General features: G+C 30.0%; 1 protein-coding gene across 2 annotated transcripts; it reads right to left on the bottom strand.

Annotated features, from left to right (window-relative positions):
• Positions 1-1,419: 1,419 nt before the first annotated feature.
• LOC107936508 (uncharacterized) lies at positions 1,420-3,627 on the bottom strand. 2 transcript variants are annotated; one of them, XM_016869249.2, is made up of 3 exons: positions 2,621-3,627; positions 2,325-2,520; positions 1,420-2,170 (listed from the first exon to the last, which is right to left on the bottom strand). In XM_016869249.2, the coding sequence occupies exons 1-3, from the start codon at positions 3,053-3,055 to the stop codon at positions 1,587-1,589; spliced, it is 1,215 nt and encodes a 404-aa protein (XP_016724738.1). In that variant the 5' UTR covers positions 3,056-3,627; the 3' UTR covers positions 1,420-1,586. The 2 variants fall into 2 exon arrangements, with proteins under 2 accessions (XP_016724738.1, XP_016724740.1); XM_016869251.2 differs by having other exon boundaries at positions 2,325-2,517; positions 2,621-3,626.
• Between the last annotated feature and the right edge of the window lie 11,983 nt (positions 3,628-15,610).

Raw genomic sequence — 15,610 nt, 5'->3', positions numbered from 1 at the left:
GTGATAATGCATTATTGATTAAATTACTTTTATCGTAGATGAGCTAGTAGTAATTTAGTAGAGTTACAACTACTACGTCAATTGTCAGGTATTGTGTCGGAAATAAGAGGTTCATATCTGACGTATCCCAAGAAATCTTAATAGTGTTGTGAATCACATGACTAAATATGCCGATTCAGTAAGTTCTTTGATACATTGATTTAGAACACCACCAGCATTAGTTATAAGCTTGTTGAAAAGAGATTGTTACAGGTCTAATTCCTCTTAATTGTGGTTTATCTATTATAATCGTTTAATGATGTCTTTTTCTAAATAAAAAATTAAGCCTAAGCCTAAAATATATGAATCAAATTGTAATCTAACATGAACTTATAATTTGATCAATGGAAATACGCTCAGCAGGATAGCATTTAACGTTGGTATCAATTTTTCACACGGTATTTATTTTGAAAAAATCAATTAAAATGTTTCAAAGTTAAAAATTTGAGTCATAATTTAGTACTTTTGTGAAATTATTATATTATACCTTTTTTCAAAAAAAAAATTCAAGAGAAGATTATTTTGTTATTTTACATTTTCCTTATTTTGGGCGACAGGTAAAAAAGAAAAAGGAAAACACTACCACTGACCATATGTACATATCAGAATCAAAATATATATAAATATGCCAACTACTAGATGGACAAAAACGTCATTCACAAGGAAATTTAAATTTACCTACAAATAACATAATATTAGGGGTGAGATAAATTAGGCTAAAATTGCAATTAGAATATCTTTTTTTGTTTATGCTTACTTATCAAAATACTAAAGAACTGACATCTGGTGGTCCATCTCAATAACTAAACAAAAACATATTAAGGAAAATTGGGATTTTTTTTTAAGTCCATCAATCAAAACCAAAACTATGGGTAACAAACAGAGCTTAAAGTAGTAAAAAATAAAATAAAACAGAGGTTTTCAGGCCACACACTGAACCCGGAGAACAATTCAATCCAAAAACAAAATAGATTCTTTAATGACATTAATAAAATATGCATTATGAAGAAGACATAGCAGAGCATCAGGTGAAAGTCTTTCAAGTAAAAAAATTAAAAAATTATTAAGTTTTAGACCTAACCTCACTGTGCTCGAGACTGCACGAGCCTGTTTCCATCAGCATAAAATTCAGTTCCATTCCTTTTAAGAAGAACATTAACAAAGATTAAAGCTGACAATACTTGAGGAATTTTTTTAAGAAAAATGAAAGAAAGATAATGGGGAGTTTACCATTTTCCTCTTCTATGCTATGCTTTGAATTGATTCCACAAGGTCACTGCAAAAATCAAATTAAAAAAAAAAAGAAAAGAACCCCAAGAAGAATATATGAATTTCCAATGCTTCCTCGAAGATTTTACAGAATATTTTTTAACTCTAATGTTTAAACTTCTAACTACTGTTTTTATAAAAATTTTATTTCATATTATCAGATCAACCCTTACATAAAAAAAACAGAAGGGGATTCAAACAGGTAAGTCATGTACCATAGTATTTGATTCTCTAATAACCCAAAAGGGTGCAAAAAAAGAAGGGAAAATTAAAAAAAGTCAAAATTTTATTGGTTCATCTTCTATTACTGAAGCCAAACCAGTCACGAGCTTAACCCCAATTAGTGAATTCTTGGGTTTTATCTCAGGTAGCTTCCATGCTTCTTTCTCCTCTTCCTTCCCTTCTTCAGAGCTATCAGAGAAAGCAAATATGGATTCCCCCAACTCAGAATCTTCAACTGAGTTTTTCATTTCGGGGTTCAATTCAGGTTGGGTTTTCTCTTTAGCTTTGGTTTCTAATTCAACTTCTTTGGGTGTTTCAATTGTGGATGTGGATGTAACAGTGGGCGAAGGAGAAGGCGTGGTTCGGTTATGAGGAGAGAGCCATTTGGACTTGACATACTCAGCTTTTCGCCATGGAGGAACGTGCATTCCCTTCTTCTTTAGGCTTTGCTTTACAGCATCGGAAACAATAGCAATTATCTTCTGAAGACGATCGGTTTTGCCTACAAAGATGAAGGGAAGCATTTGGAGGATTGATTTGTAAGTTTTTGTTGATCGGGCGATTTCGAATTCTGATCTGAAATCAATGTCGATCAGCAATCGTTCCCCTTCAATTATCACATCTATATATTCATATTCCCCTGTTCGTTAAAAATAAAACTATAATTATACCCCTAATTATTAAAATTCAATTCATAAATCATAACAGAGGAATAGAAACAAATTTTCCTTTCTTCAAGCAAAACAGAGCTATAAGAGATATATTTTTAGTAAAAATGGGAGAGAGAAAATCACCAGCGGGATAAGAGGGGGATTTTTCCCAATGAGATTTGCAGATAGAAGCATCATATCCAAGGGCTAATAATCCATCAGTAACAATTTTCCTGCAAAAATCATCTTTGCGTTTACAGATCTTGTTATTCTCCACAATCTTTGCTGTATCCGCCAACAAATTCCTTTCATTCACACTAGCACAAGAAACCAAACTCTGCTTCATAAAAGAAAAAGGAAAAAATCAATTAAAAAAAGCCTAAAATCGTGGAACAAAATGCAATTTGAAGAGAACTTAAGGAAAGTAAATTTTGTTGTACCTTTAGAATTTCATGTGATTCCCCAGAAGAAGTGAGATTGGAGTCACCGAAGCTGAAACCATCCATTTCGTCTTCCGAGACTTCGTTGCAGTTACGATTGAAGCAGTTGCAGCGGTTACGGCTACACCTGACCGCACCGGATTGTTGCTTCTCGTTGTTCTCTTCGATGAAATTCTGGACCATCTTCGCCAAGCAAACGGAGCTCGGTTCGAACTCCCCGGTGCATTCCTTGTTAAAAGGCAGCTCATCGGCGGCGGCCACGGCAGCAGGAGCAGCGACCTTATCCGCCGCGGAATTCCTCAAAACGCTAGGGAACTGCCGCTCAAACAGCCGCTTGAACCGCGATTTCATCACAGGCTTCACTGTTTCCAACCGCGGAGGCGCCACCTCCTCCGTGTTGAAATCGATCGGTTGGATCTTCATTGGGAAAGGCATATTTCTCAGCTTTTCCAAAATAAAAAGCCAAAAAAAAAATCGCTTCCACCCTTAACCACGGTAGCTTCTTTTCAAACTAACGCTGATTCTTCGCTTTGATAACTGGAAAACATATCGCTTCGTAATGAGATCAGCAAACGCAATCGACACAGAAATTCACAATAATATATAATTTTTCTTTTGGAAGGGCCAAAAATCAATGCGGTTTACCAAGACTCGAGACTCTTAAGCTTGATTATTATATACTATTAATTTGCCAGACAAAAGTATGGAATAACTTCAAAACTCTGCTAAGTAAAGTCCCTTTTGCTTAAGGGTTTTTCCTTTTATCAGATACGGTTAAAGTTCCCGAAATACGCGACGGGACGAGGACGTAAAGTTATTGCCTTTGAAATTCACGCGAACATCATCACTGGTCACTAACTCCATCATTCCCTCCGGTAAACCGCTTCGCTTCTCCGGCGAAAAACCGCCGGCGACGATAACAAGAAAAAGATAACCGAGAGAAAAGAAAACGAAGAGTGTTCTTTTGCTTTTTTGGGGGGGTGAATTCGAAGGATGATGAGCAGGGAGAAGTGGTCCGGGCATTATTAAAGAGGTGATAGAGGATTGCTGACGTGGACCTAATTGGCACGCCGGAATCCGACGTGGATGAAAAATGTAATCGGTTGAGTTGAGGGGGGATTACACGATGCCACGTAAAGGAGCGTGACCGTATCTCGTTTTTACCCCTTTCTTTATTACCCCTATCGTCATGCGGAGGTTACTGAAACGGCTTCATGATCGTCGCGTGGGCAGGTTCGGTAAAACAATCATTTCCTAAGTAAATGACGAAAATACGCCTTTTCTACAAACGAAACTGACTACACGACAAAATGGTTATTTAGCCTTTTCACCCACCTTGAAACCCCCAAAGATCAGATGCTCTTTTACTGACTTGGGAAGTAAAAAAATTGACAGGTTACAATAATCAATACTGTAGTTAGCTCTTTGACTACAATACCCCTATGTGGACCCCACTGACTGTCATAACTAGAAAAAAGTGATGGGGGATATGGGTAGGTTAATCATTTCAGTAGAAGTATGGTAAAATTATTGAAAAAGGTCAATGGTAAGAGAGGATAAATATGTCATTTTAATCCTTATCGATGGCTACATTTTTTTTTAAGCCAAGAATACGAAAAATGAAAATAAATATAAATTTAATATACATAAACGATAGGGGACGGGACTGATGGTATAATCCGACATATACTCGAAATTATTCAATTAATACACATACCTTATAAATGTAAGGGTTAATTATTCGGACATCCCTTTCAAAAAGAACGTGGCATAATAAAAAATTAGTCCTTAAATTTTATATTTTTTTTCAATTTGATTTTTTTCTTATTTTGAGTTAAATTTGACCTTTAACTTTTTAAAAAGAGTTGAATTTAATTATCAAATTTTCAAAAAAAGTTGAATTTTTATTTTTAATGAAAATATTGACTAAAATATTAAAATTTTAAATATCGCATCCCACAATTGCATTTTAAAATTTTATAAAGTTATATGTTTTTTGATTTTTTTTATTTTTTATAATTTTAAAATTATTTGTTGATGTATATAAAACAAATAGTGTCATGTCAGTATCAAATACAGGTAGACTATCACGGCGGCTATCACACCAAAATCGTTAAAACATTAATGTTTAATCAACATTTTTGTTTAAAAAAATAATTTGACTCTTTTTAAAAGATTAGTAATCAAATTTAGTTAGAAATAATATTAAAAGCCAATTTGATAAAAATATATAAATATTGAAGATTAAATTTATCAGTATGCCAATAAATTATTGTGGTTGTCTTCAATTTATTATTTGAATGTTAAATTAGTCTTTTTTATTTTTAAATTATTTTAATTGAATTTTTAAATCATCAATATACAAAAAATACCTTTTTGTCAGTGTTGTAGACGTTAAATGTCAATAAAATCTAACCAGCAACGATAAGATGTGAGATTAAATTTGAGAATTGATTAATTTTTTTTTTAAAGTTTAATTGAAATATTAAAAAAACAAAACAAAACAATAAGTCTAAATTAGAATTTTTAAAAATTTTAAAGAGCTTAGTAATATTTTTTTTAATTTTAAGGCAAAATCATATTGTTTACAACAAGTGTATGCCTAATACGTGTACAACATGAATCTAATATGAAAAATAATATGTTAGAGATTGTATGACCCGAATCTCGTCATTTGTTAAAGAAATAAATACAATGAAAAAATAAGATGATATGTGGGAGTGAAAGTTCGAGGGCCGTACAACTAGACTAGGGTTACGATCGTGCAATACAAACCATGCATCATATGTTGAATCCGTATAGAACTATCATTCTTCTATCTCTCTTTGATTAGAACAGGGTTTTTTCAACCCTTAAATAGATATAGTCGAAACTACTATTGTATAATTCATTTTATAACATTAGTAAATTTCTCATTCTATGCTTGTGATTTTTCTCCGAAAAGATTTTTACATAAAATGTGTGTGTTTTTATATTTTCATTTTCTTATTGTTTTGCGACCGTTCTACCACTATTATCGACGTTTATTATAACATAATAATAGTTCTAAAATTTAATTATAATATTTGTTAGCACGATTGAAAAACTGTTGGTACACGTGTGTGTAATTTGATTTGTGCTGTAAATACACTTCATGTTATATTTAAAGTTAAAATTTTTGTATGTTTTGAAATTTTGGAATTTAATCTTTATATTTTTATTTTTAGTAATTTAATTCAATCTAGTATGAGTTTTGATGAATTAATAAAAAAATATATAAAATATGTTGTTTTGTGTGTTAGGTTATGACCTTTTCTTTTTCTTTCGTTTTAGTCCTCTATATTTTTCTCAGCTCTATGGTCCCTGTCTCTGCGCGTTGTTTGCTTTTATCTCTTTCCCCCCTGTTCTGGATCTCTCTGCCATTTAAAACGTAAGAAGAAAGGGAGGCAAAGTAGATGCAGATTTCAGCGAGAGAGCTTTTGAATTTGAGATTTCATTTGCTTTTAATTCTTTGACAATTGCAGTCTTTCAGGCCCTGCAACATCTGGTCCCATTTGCGAAATTTAAAGTCTCTCGTAATTTCTTTTAATAATTGATTATTACGTTCAAGAGTAACTTTGCAGGATATTTGATTTTTTTTTTATTTTGTTAAAAGAGCATTAACCAGAGGGGTTAATGATGGAACTAAAGCTTAAAATACCTCATTTATTGCTTTCACTTCAAAATTATCTTTTTTCTGTATCGTTGTTTATGAACAAGAATATATTCGAAATTAATGTCCTGTTATTGCAATTAAATGACTTTTGGAGGATGGGGATTTTTTAGTGGACGGTGGTGAAGTGTAAAACGGGGAAGGGAGAGTCTATGGGAAGCTAAATAGGGAAAGCAGTGGAATTTAATTTTCTTCTTCTTTTTCCCTTTTTTTTTTTACATTCAAAACCACAAAAGCGGATGTCCTTTCGTAAGGCACGCGGCGCTATTCCGACAAGGACGTTATTATGTCTTATCGGGCGTGATGTGATCTAGAGTGCACACGTTTCGGATCACTTGATGCTTCGTAACCGTTGGATTAATTCATCAGTACCTAAAAGGCCCCACTAAGGCTAAAGGCCCTTTCTTCAAGCTTCTACCCAGGTTTTCAAAATCTGATCCTTGCACCAACGATCAAGTCACCTGTTTTTTAATTTAATTTGTTTGATTAAGTAAATCATAAAAAAATCATAAATATAAAAAATCGAATTCGATTGGATTATTTTTTTTCAATTCTATTGGCCCATATCAACTTTCAAGTCAACGAGTACCTCAATTGGTTTCTAATTTTAATCAATATTATTTGAACCAAATTGAATCAACTAGGTAGAGTAGTTAAACTCTGTATCGATTTATTAAATCGATCTTTAAATGAATCAGGACAAAATATCAAAAATCGAATCTATTGAACTGATTTTATAGTTTTTTTAATAATTTTATTAATTTTTAATTATTCTAGTAACGAAATCAAATATTATTTAAAACGTGGGCTTCTAACCTTGTTATTGAGCCAAGACTTTATCAAAACTTTCTATTGTAATTTTATTTTCACGAAATAATTGTTTTTTTTAAGAGGTTATAGATATAGTAGGGATGAATCTCAAATTTGCAAATAAATTTTAATAAATATAAAATATGATACATGAACTTTGGTTTGATGTAACTATACATGTAAAATTTTTATTTTCATTAGATAAGTATAATAGTTCATGCATATAATGTGTAAATATAAAATTTCACTATATTAATAACGATGTTAGTGATTCGAGAAAATTGAAAAAATTCATTTATCATATTTTACATTAAATCAACGTTCATATATGATTTTAAGATATATCTCTTATTAGAATTGAGATGATTATAATAACAATTAACATTATAACATATAATTGGATCGCTGAACATATCAGGTTTCTATCATAGTCAATCTGAATAGCACAGTCATAATAGATATAGAGAAAATTTACATACGGTGATACTTGAATCCAAAATTTCAATAATCTTAGAATTTTATCATTAAGCCAAGGCCTCATTGTCATTGTTTGTAGATTCAAGAGAAAAAGAGAGAGAGAAAGAGGGGGGTCTAATTATGAATTTAGCTATTCTACTATGTTGAATTTTACAATTTAATCATTTTACTTTAATTTGACATAATTTGATCATTCTATTTTTTACAATGTTATTAGTATGTCCAAATTGATAACATTGTTCGTTACCATTGTTAAACTGATATATGAAATCTTTTTAACAGTTACTCGTTTATACAATTAAAAACATAAAAAATTCATCAATAATATTGAGCCTATAATAAATTTACAAATTGGATGTTCAAGATTAATTAAAAAAAAACTATCATTTTAATAATAATAACTAATGTACTATAGATCTACTAATAATCTTATAAAAACAAAGGAATGAAGTTAATGTAAAATGATTAAATTTCAACCTAGTATAATGATTAAAACCATAATTAGATAATAAAAAACCCTATTATTTAATTACGTGTTTTGTTTACCAATTGAAAATCATAACAATATTTGTTATAAATGGTGTTGTTATTAACTTATAATTGATAATTGGTGTTCATAAATTGTATCAATTCCACTAAAGTCTATAGATGTTTAGTTTGCTTTTTTTTTTTCAGTAAATTTAATTTTTTATCATTAATATTAAGATGCTATTTGTAAAAACAGAATGACGATAATGGTAAAAAAAAAGAGAAAAAGAACACACAGATTTTATATAGAAACCATTTCAGAAAAAAAATCATGGGTAGAGGAGAAAAAATTCACTATGTTGAACTGACTTTATTTATAGGTTTAGAAAACCTTATTCTAATGAACATCTAATGGAAGTAATCAATAATATTGAAACACCTTATTCAAATCAATATCAAACAGATGAAGTAGACTTCTATACGAATTCTTCTTGTGCAGCCTGTCTTGCCACTTATATTTTATTTCAATAAAAAATTGAGTCACAACTCTATTACTATTAAATTAAACTTTAAATAATATATTTTAAGTATAAAATCTATAAAATTCAATAATTAGGCATTTTCAATGCTCAAAATTATCCTTGAACTATGTTTTTTTTTTTAAATCTACGTAATTTATCAATTTCATTTAATTTTACTCCAAAACACAATGCCAACAAAAGAAAATGATATGTAGCTTATTCTTATTGGAAGTCCTATATTTTTTCAGATAAAAGGGGTAGGCCTCCCTGAAATGGGAAAATTTCAGTTCTTATCCTTTAAAATGTAAATAAAAAAAAAACTTGACTTTGCCCTCCAAAATTATAAAATTTTGATTTAGTCCTTTCAAAACATTATAATTAATTACAATAATAAAATTGCATTTTAAATCTTATAAAAACATATAATTTAATATTGATCCTTCCAGAAAAAGCTTTTCTAGCCTCTCTTTTGGGGAACGGATAGTTTAGATATCAATTTAAAAAAAAAAATTATGTACTTAAATGAAAAAACCAATATAATTCATGAACCAATTTGATAATTAAAACGAAAATCGATAATAAAGTTTGTCAGTCATTTTGGTGGACACCATTCAAAAAGTAAAAAGATTAGGGCATAGAATCAACATGATTCACACGATTCAGATGAGCATCATCTTCATAATGAAAAATAATGATAAAAGAAATCAGCTACAATACACTAAAAAAGGACCCTTTTTTACTATAATATTTTATGTGTGGGTTGCATGCTGTTATGAATGGAATTGTGATGAACTCATTTTGACCAAATCCAAATTAAATATAATATACTTCCAACAAAATATTAAATATAATATTTATTAAAATAAAGTTGTTTTTAACTCCTGTGAACTGTGATTCGATTTTAAAGCGCATTCATTAGATTTCAAAGTGAAATTAAGATAAATAAATAAATATATATTTAAATGAATATGATAATATATTAAATATGTCGATTGAGTCTTAGCTTGATTAGTATTGGCGTTATTGTCAGTATAGGAGGATGTGGGTTTGAGTACGCTGAAGCGCATTATCCTCCTATTTAAGGGTTGGGAAAGGGCTATGAGTAATTTTAGGCATTGACATATTATACTATTTGTTAAAAATAACAAATAATTTTTTAAATTTTTTAATGCTTCTTGCTAAAATAAAGTTCAATAAGGCATCGGAGTTGTTGATTAATGCTTCTTGTTATATGCAATTACAATATGTTGGTTTTCAGTCCTAACATGTGCCTTTGTCATATATGGGTTTTGTCCAATTTTCTTAGGCATGGATTAGTCTTGTCAACTTAAGTTGGAATGATTTCTTTTCCAAAATGTAATTTGTCACCTTTTAAAGCTTTTTGAACTAAAAAATTTAATTTGATTAATTCAAGTTCACATTTGATCCAATCTGATTTGATCATAAAAAAATAACAATCTTAATCCAAATGTCATAGAATAAAAAATAATCTGAACTCAAGATGACCTAAATGTGAAATAGCTCAAACTTGAAATGCCATGACTCTGTCTTCATACCTCGCCAACATCACCTTGTCGATCACAACATTGTCTATAGATGACACCTCACCAATTTAACCTTGCTAGCACATGCATACTTGACAGGTAGAACGTCTCCAACCTACCTTGCCAAAGACATGTGTTGAGCCTCCTCTTCACATTAAGAACACAGAGAGCTCACGTAAAAATTCGTTAAGTCAACATCAATTTAATCGCAACCAGGTAATCAAATTCATCAATACCATCGTCGTTTAGCTAGGAAGGCTATCATGTCCCTTAAAGGGCCTATCATGACAAGACCAACAAGGACACATATGGCCTAAGGGAAATGGGCCTCGCTTGTAACTATAAGTACCCTTCCATATCATTAAAAAGGTTATTCTTCTTCAACATTTTTTTTTGCACTCTTATTTTATCCAATCACCATCCTAGCGACTCTCAATACATCACTATCATGTAAACCGCCATCTTTCTCCTCCTTGCTCTTTTTACCTTTAACAAACTCAAAACAAGAAAAATTTGAAATAATTCAAACTCAAAATGAACATAAAATATTAAAATCAGATCGACCTAACCCAATCATGTCTTCACTTTCACTTCTTATTTCCTTTAGATTTTTTTTTCTCTCATTCCATCTACCTTTACTTTGACAATGTTCTTTTGCCTGAGCATTCTCAAAAGAATCCCTTCTCGTCTTTCTTGCCACAAGGTCCTCTTGTTATAATTGACTATTTTCCTCACAAGCGCTCCTACTAAGAGTGACAATGAGGGAAAATTAGGTACACGAACTTGCCGATTGTTGATGGGTTCATTTCTTAACTGGATGTCATTGTTTCATAGAACTAGGCAACAATTTAAAAATCGAGCTTGAGCCACCTCTATCAACACCGATGTTATTAAGTCACATTCCCTTCCCTCCTGTTGCCTCTTTCTTGTTTTCATAGTTTTGATCAGACATGACGCGTGTGAATGTTCCATCGCTTTGGACTCCGGTTATAAAGGTTGTTGAGCTCAACAGAAGTGTGGCTCTCTCCCTCCTCCATGTCCATACTCGAATAACTCTTCTTTTGGCACAGAGAAGATTACAATCGGTCCTTTGGCCTAATGATTTATTTACCATATTTGATATTTTGTTGCCTTGTAACTTGTTTGAATGATTCTAATGTTTAAAAAAACAAAAAATCTACCATGTGGCAAAGATTTTCATGTCTTGAATTTAGGGCACGGGTCCTACTACAATGATTAGAGATGAAATTGATTTTTTTTTCATAAGAATTCCCAAAGTTTTCCCTTTTTAAAAAGAAAAAAAACTCTTTCCAACTTGTCACTGTATTTTTTATATCATGTGGAGGAGGCTCCTTGGGGTCTCAAGCTCTTTGTTTAGTCAGTTCATGTTTGTTACTTATTGGATCAATTTTGATTGAATTTTAAAGGCTACTTTTGAATTTTGATCTGAAATCTGATATGATATCTCACTGTAATTGGATTCTCTGCTGGGCCTTTTCCTTTCTTTTTTTTTTCTTTTTTTTTTTCTGGTGTGTGTAGGCTCCATGGAGAGAAAGGACAACCATGTTTCTAGATTAATTTAAATAATCAATTTTTTAGATAAAAATATTAATTTTTATTTAATAAAAATATTAATTTCGAAATACTAAATTTTTTAAAAATTAATTTCGTTAATAATTAAAACGACAATACAATAACAAACAGAAAAAGACAGAAAACAAAATTTGATATGATACAAATAAAAGAATACAGATATTAAATTTCATAAAAATAAATTGTGAATGTGTAAAAATAAATGCTCTAATTAGAGCATAGGGCCTCATGTGGGTCTTACTAAGAAAATGCTGTCTCCCCAATATATGGGCTTCTTTTTCTTGAAAACCATATTCCCCAACACACTGTTCTTTTCTTCTCATTATCTTCCCTACATTAAAATATTTAGGGAATCTTAGATACAAAATTATGACACTATATTTTGGTTTTTTTTGAATTTCACAAGCGGATTAAGAGTATGATTTGTATTTTATAAAATATAGTAAAATAAAATATTTTTAATATGTAAATAAATAGGACACTTGTCATGTTTTCAATAACATTTGTGGAGTTTAACGCTTTACAAGTTGCAAATCATATAATTATATAGATAAATTTTAAATTTATTATGAAATTTGAATTTGTACAATTTTAAACATGAAATTTTGATTTGATCTAATTCTCAAAAATTATTAAAACAATTAATGATGATGCGTATGATTGAATCAAATTAAAGTTTCATGTTTACATTTGAACCACAATTAAAATTTCATATGTATAATTACACCAAATCAAAGTTCATGTATTGTAGGGTGGACCTTCGAAATATATGTCAAATCTCACTCCAAGCTATACATATGATTTTCATCGAATACGGTTTTTCACATAATTCTATATGTATCTATGAGATCGAGTATGAATTCTGTTTACTTACTTTAAATTAAGTATCCGTTTCCATCCCTTTCCTATTAGGATTGAAAATATTTATTTTACATATTCATATGATTAAATCAATGAATTTTTGAAATAGTGTAAAAATATCTATCTTAGATGATAATTTTGAGGATATTTAATTGTCCAAGACAATGGGATATTGTTTATTTTGAAAAAGTAAAAAATGTTCTCTTGAAAAAGAAATTGCTTAAAAAAAAGATAACACTTATTATTTATAATTACAATCTAATCCTTAGCTAGTGGATTAAGAATTTATATTTTTTGTCTCAACAAGTTTCTACATCCTCATTGTAGCTTAAAAACAGATAAAATCACACTATAGTTCGCTTTGCTCTTAATTTTTAAGAGATTTCGTTAAGGAATATTTACAAGCACCAATTAAAACTTATAATCTATATCTTTTTATGTGTTATACATTATATATATATATCATTAAAAAGAACATTAAAGACCGTAATGAAGATAAGGTGTGAAAATTTAAGCATTTTGAGGACCCCATTGAAAGAGTAAATTGCATTTTTTGTGTGCCCATGACTGTAATGCCTTCCACAAGCTTTGGGTTGCTAGTACTATGATTTAAAAAAATAGTCACAAATCAAATCAACCTTACGTTTGCCTACCAAGTGAATGACAAAAAAAAAAGGGTAATTATACACCAAAGTCTAAAGCTAAAGGCTAAAGTGGAGCAAAATTATCTCAACTTTGGAAACTGGCCAGACTTTTTATTTCAATAAAATAGACTATGCCAACCATGTTATTAGTTTTAGCGCCTGCATCCTTGTTGGGAATTTTCTTTATAAAGGGAAAAAAAATGGCATCCAAGATGTACCTATTAAAGAGAAGCAATGATGTTAAAAGTTTGGTATTTGAGGAGGTGACGGGTCCAATAGAGTGGTAGTATCTAGTATTTTAGTTAGGTGCTGAAAATAGGTCATATAGATACACAATGTTACCTATAAAGAAAATCTCAACAGTTGCACTTGATAATGTTTGGATCCATGTTGTATAAGGCATTGTTGGGTAAGTGCGCTACTTGTTGAGGCATTTGTGATTCTTGATGAACAAAATTTCACATACTTCTTTTGAAAGAGTCGACCTCCTTTCAAGCTTTCATGCTTGAGAGTTAGTAGACCCTTCGATGAGTTGGGTTTGTGGAGCTTGAGTGTTTGGAGTGACAACGAGTTCAAAAGAGTGATAGAGTCACATTAGATGCCTATAAAATTGAATCATATAGATGTATTGGTCACCTACTAAGGAAGTCTCAACATTTGCACTTAATAATGTTGGAATCCATGTCCTATATCATAAATGTTATTGTTGGATAAGTATGCTATCGGTTGAGTTGTTTGTCAATTATTGACAAAAAAAAAAGAAAGAAAAATCACATACTTCGTTTGAACTTTCTTTCAACAGCTTTTATGCTTGAGAAAGCTATCTTCTCTTTTAGTGTCTTTGGGTCGATTTTGTAAATGATAGAACATAAATTCCACCATTTACTATATGTTATTTGAAAGCCTTTGACGCTAATACTGTAAAATACCTATTGTTGGCTACATTGATTTGTATTTTAGAGAAATGAAGTTTGGTGTGTGTGTCTCTCTATGTGTATATATAGTAATTGGTGGGTGATTTTGTGAGAAAATTAAAGGTTCCAATGGCTGATTTTCTCACAAATAAACAAGTTTTGCTTAGGTAAAAGTTCATTCTTTCTCTTTTTTTTCTTTGAGACTTTTTCATTAGCCTTGTATGTTATTTATTTATGGTTTAATTATTCTTTTATCTTTTTACTTTCGAAATTTTAAAATTTAATCTCTTTATGGATTTAGTAATCTTTACTTGTTTGATTTAAAAATTAAAATCCACTTAGAGACATTGTTATTGGAGCTTCTTAAATTTGAATATGTGTCATTTTAATATTCAAAAGTATAATTTAAAAATTAATGTTTAATTGATAATATATATTTAAATTTAATAAAAATCAATTTATTAGGTTAACAATTGAATTTTAATTTTCAAATTAGACAAGTAAAAATTACAAAATTTATGGAATTGAAAGTGGAGAAATTAAATTTTAAAAAAGTTTAAAGAGTATTGTTGAAAAAAATTCAATTTGAAAACAATTTTTTTGCTCAACGAAAAATTAAAAATTTAAAATTTGAGTCGGTTTGTAATATTTATAGCAATAAACCCTTCACCAAAATCGCACATGTGTTTTCGACTAGGCAGATCTTTTTCGTTCATGGCTTTCAACCGAATGGCCTTTTTCGCTATTATCGTATCACGAACTGTTTCGAGTGTGGACTCGAACGAATTTGAATCAAACACAAAACTGAAAATTGTTTACTTTACTTTCAGTTGAAAAACAAATCTCTCTTTAATAGAAACCGGTATAATTGTTATTCAGGAAAATAGAATTTATACTTAAAAATTAAATTATCACTATTTTCAGACAAAATAATAATATTTTCGGGTAGAAGTTTATTTCAATAGAAAAACTAATTCCTATTCTAACTAGGATTAAGAGGAAAACAACCCTAGTTAATTATACTAGGGTTTGTTGTCCCTAATATTAACATGAGGGGCTTTTGAGTCTCTTCTGTATCGGGTCTAATTATAAGTACTTCTTGAACTTACCCAGTACTTTATAATTCAATCCAACCCAATACATGTTTTTCTATTTGTTAAAATAAACATCATAAATTAATTTAAATAAATAAATATCTCAACTTGATTCTAATTCCATTAAAATGATAACGACTTTAACTTAAAAGAATTTATGAGAAAATATATTTAATATTTCTACATTCAACGGATTCACAATGACTAATTAATTTAATTCCATTTTTAAACTTCAATTATTTAATTAATCAATTAAATAATAATTCCAAGAACTATAAATTAACTTCAAGGTCATTTTCATTTAGAGAAAATCACATTTATTTTCAAATGTTTTTCATTTCACTAACTTTACCATTTTTATTAATTTGATTCA

This window comes from Gossypium hirsutum, chromosome A08 (assembly GCF_007990345.1).
Source record: "Gossypium hirsutum isolate 1008001.06 chromosome A08, Gossypium_hirsutum_v2.1, whole genome shotgun sequence".
Lineage (NCBI taxonomy): Eukaryota > Viridiplantae > Streptophyta > Magnoliopsida > Malvales > Malvaceae > Gossypium > Gossypium hirsutum.
This window is presented reverse-complemented; position numbering and strand designations above follow the sequence as displayed.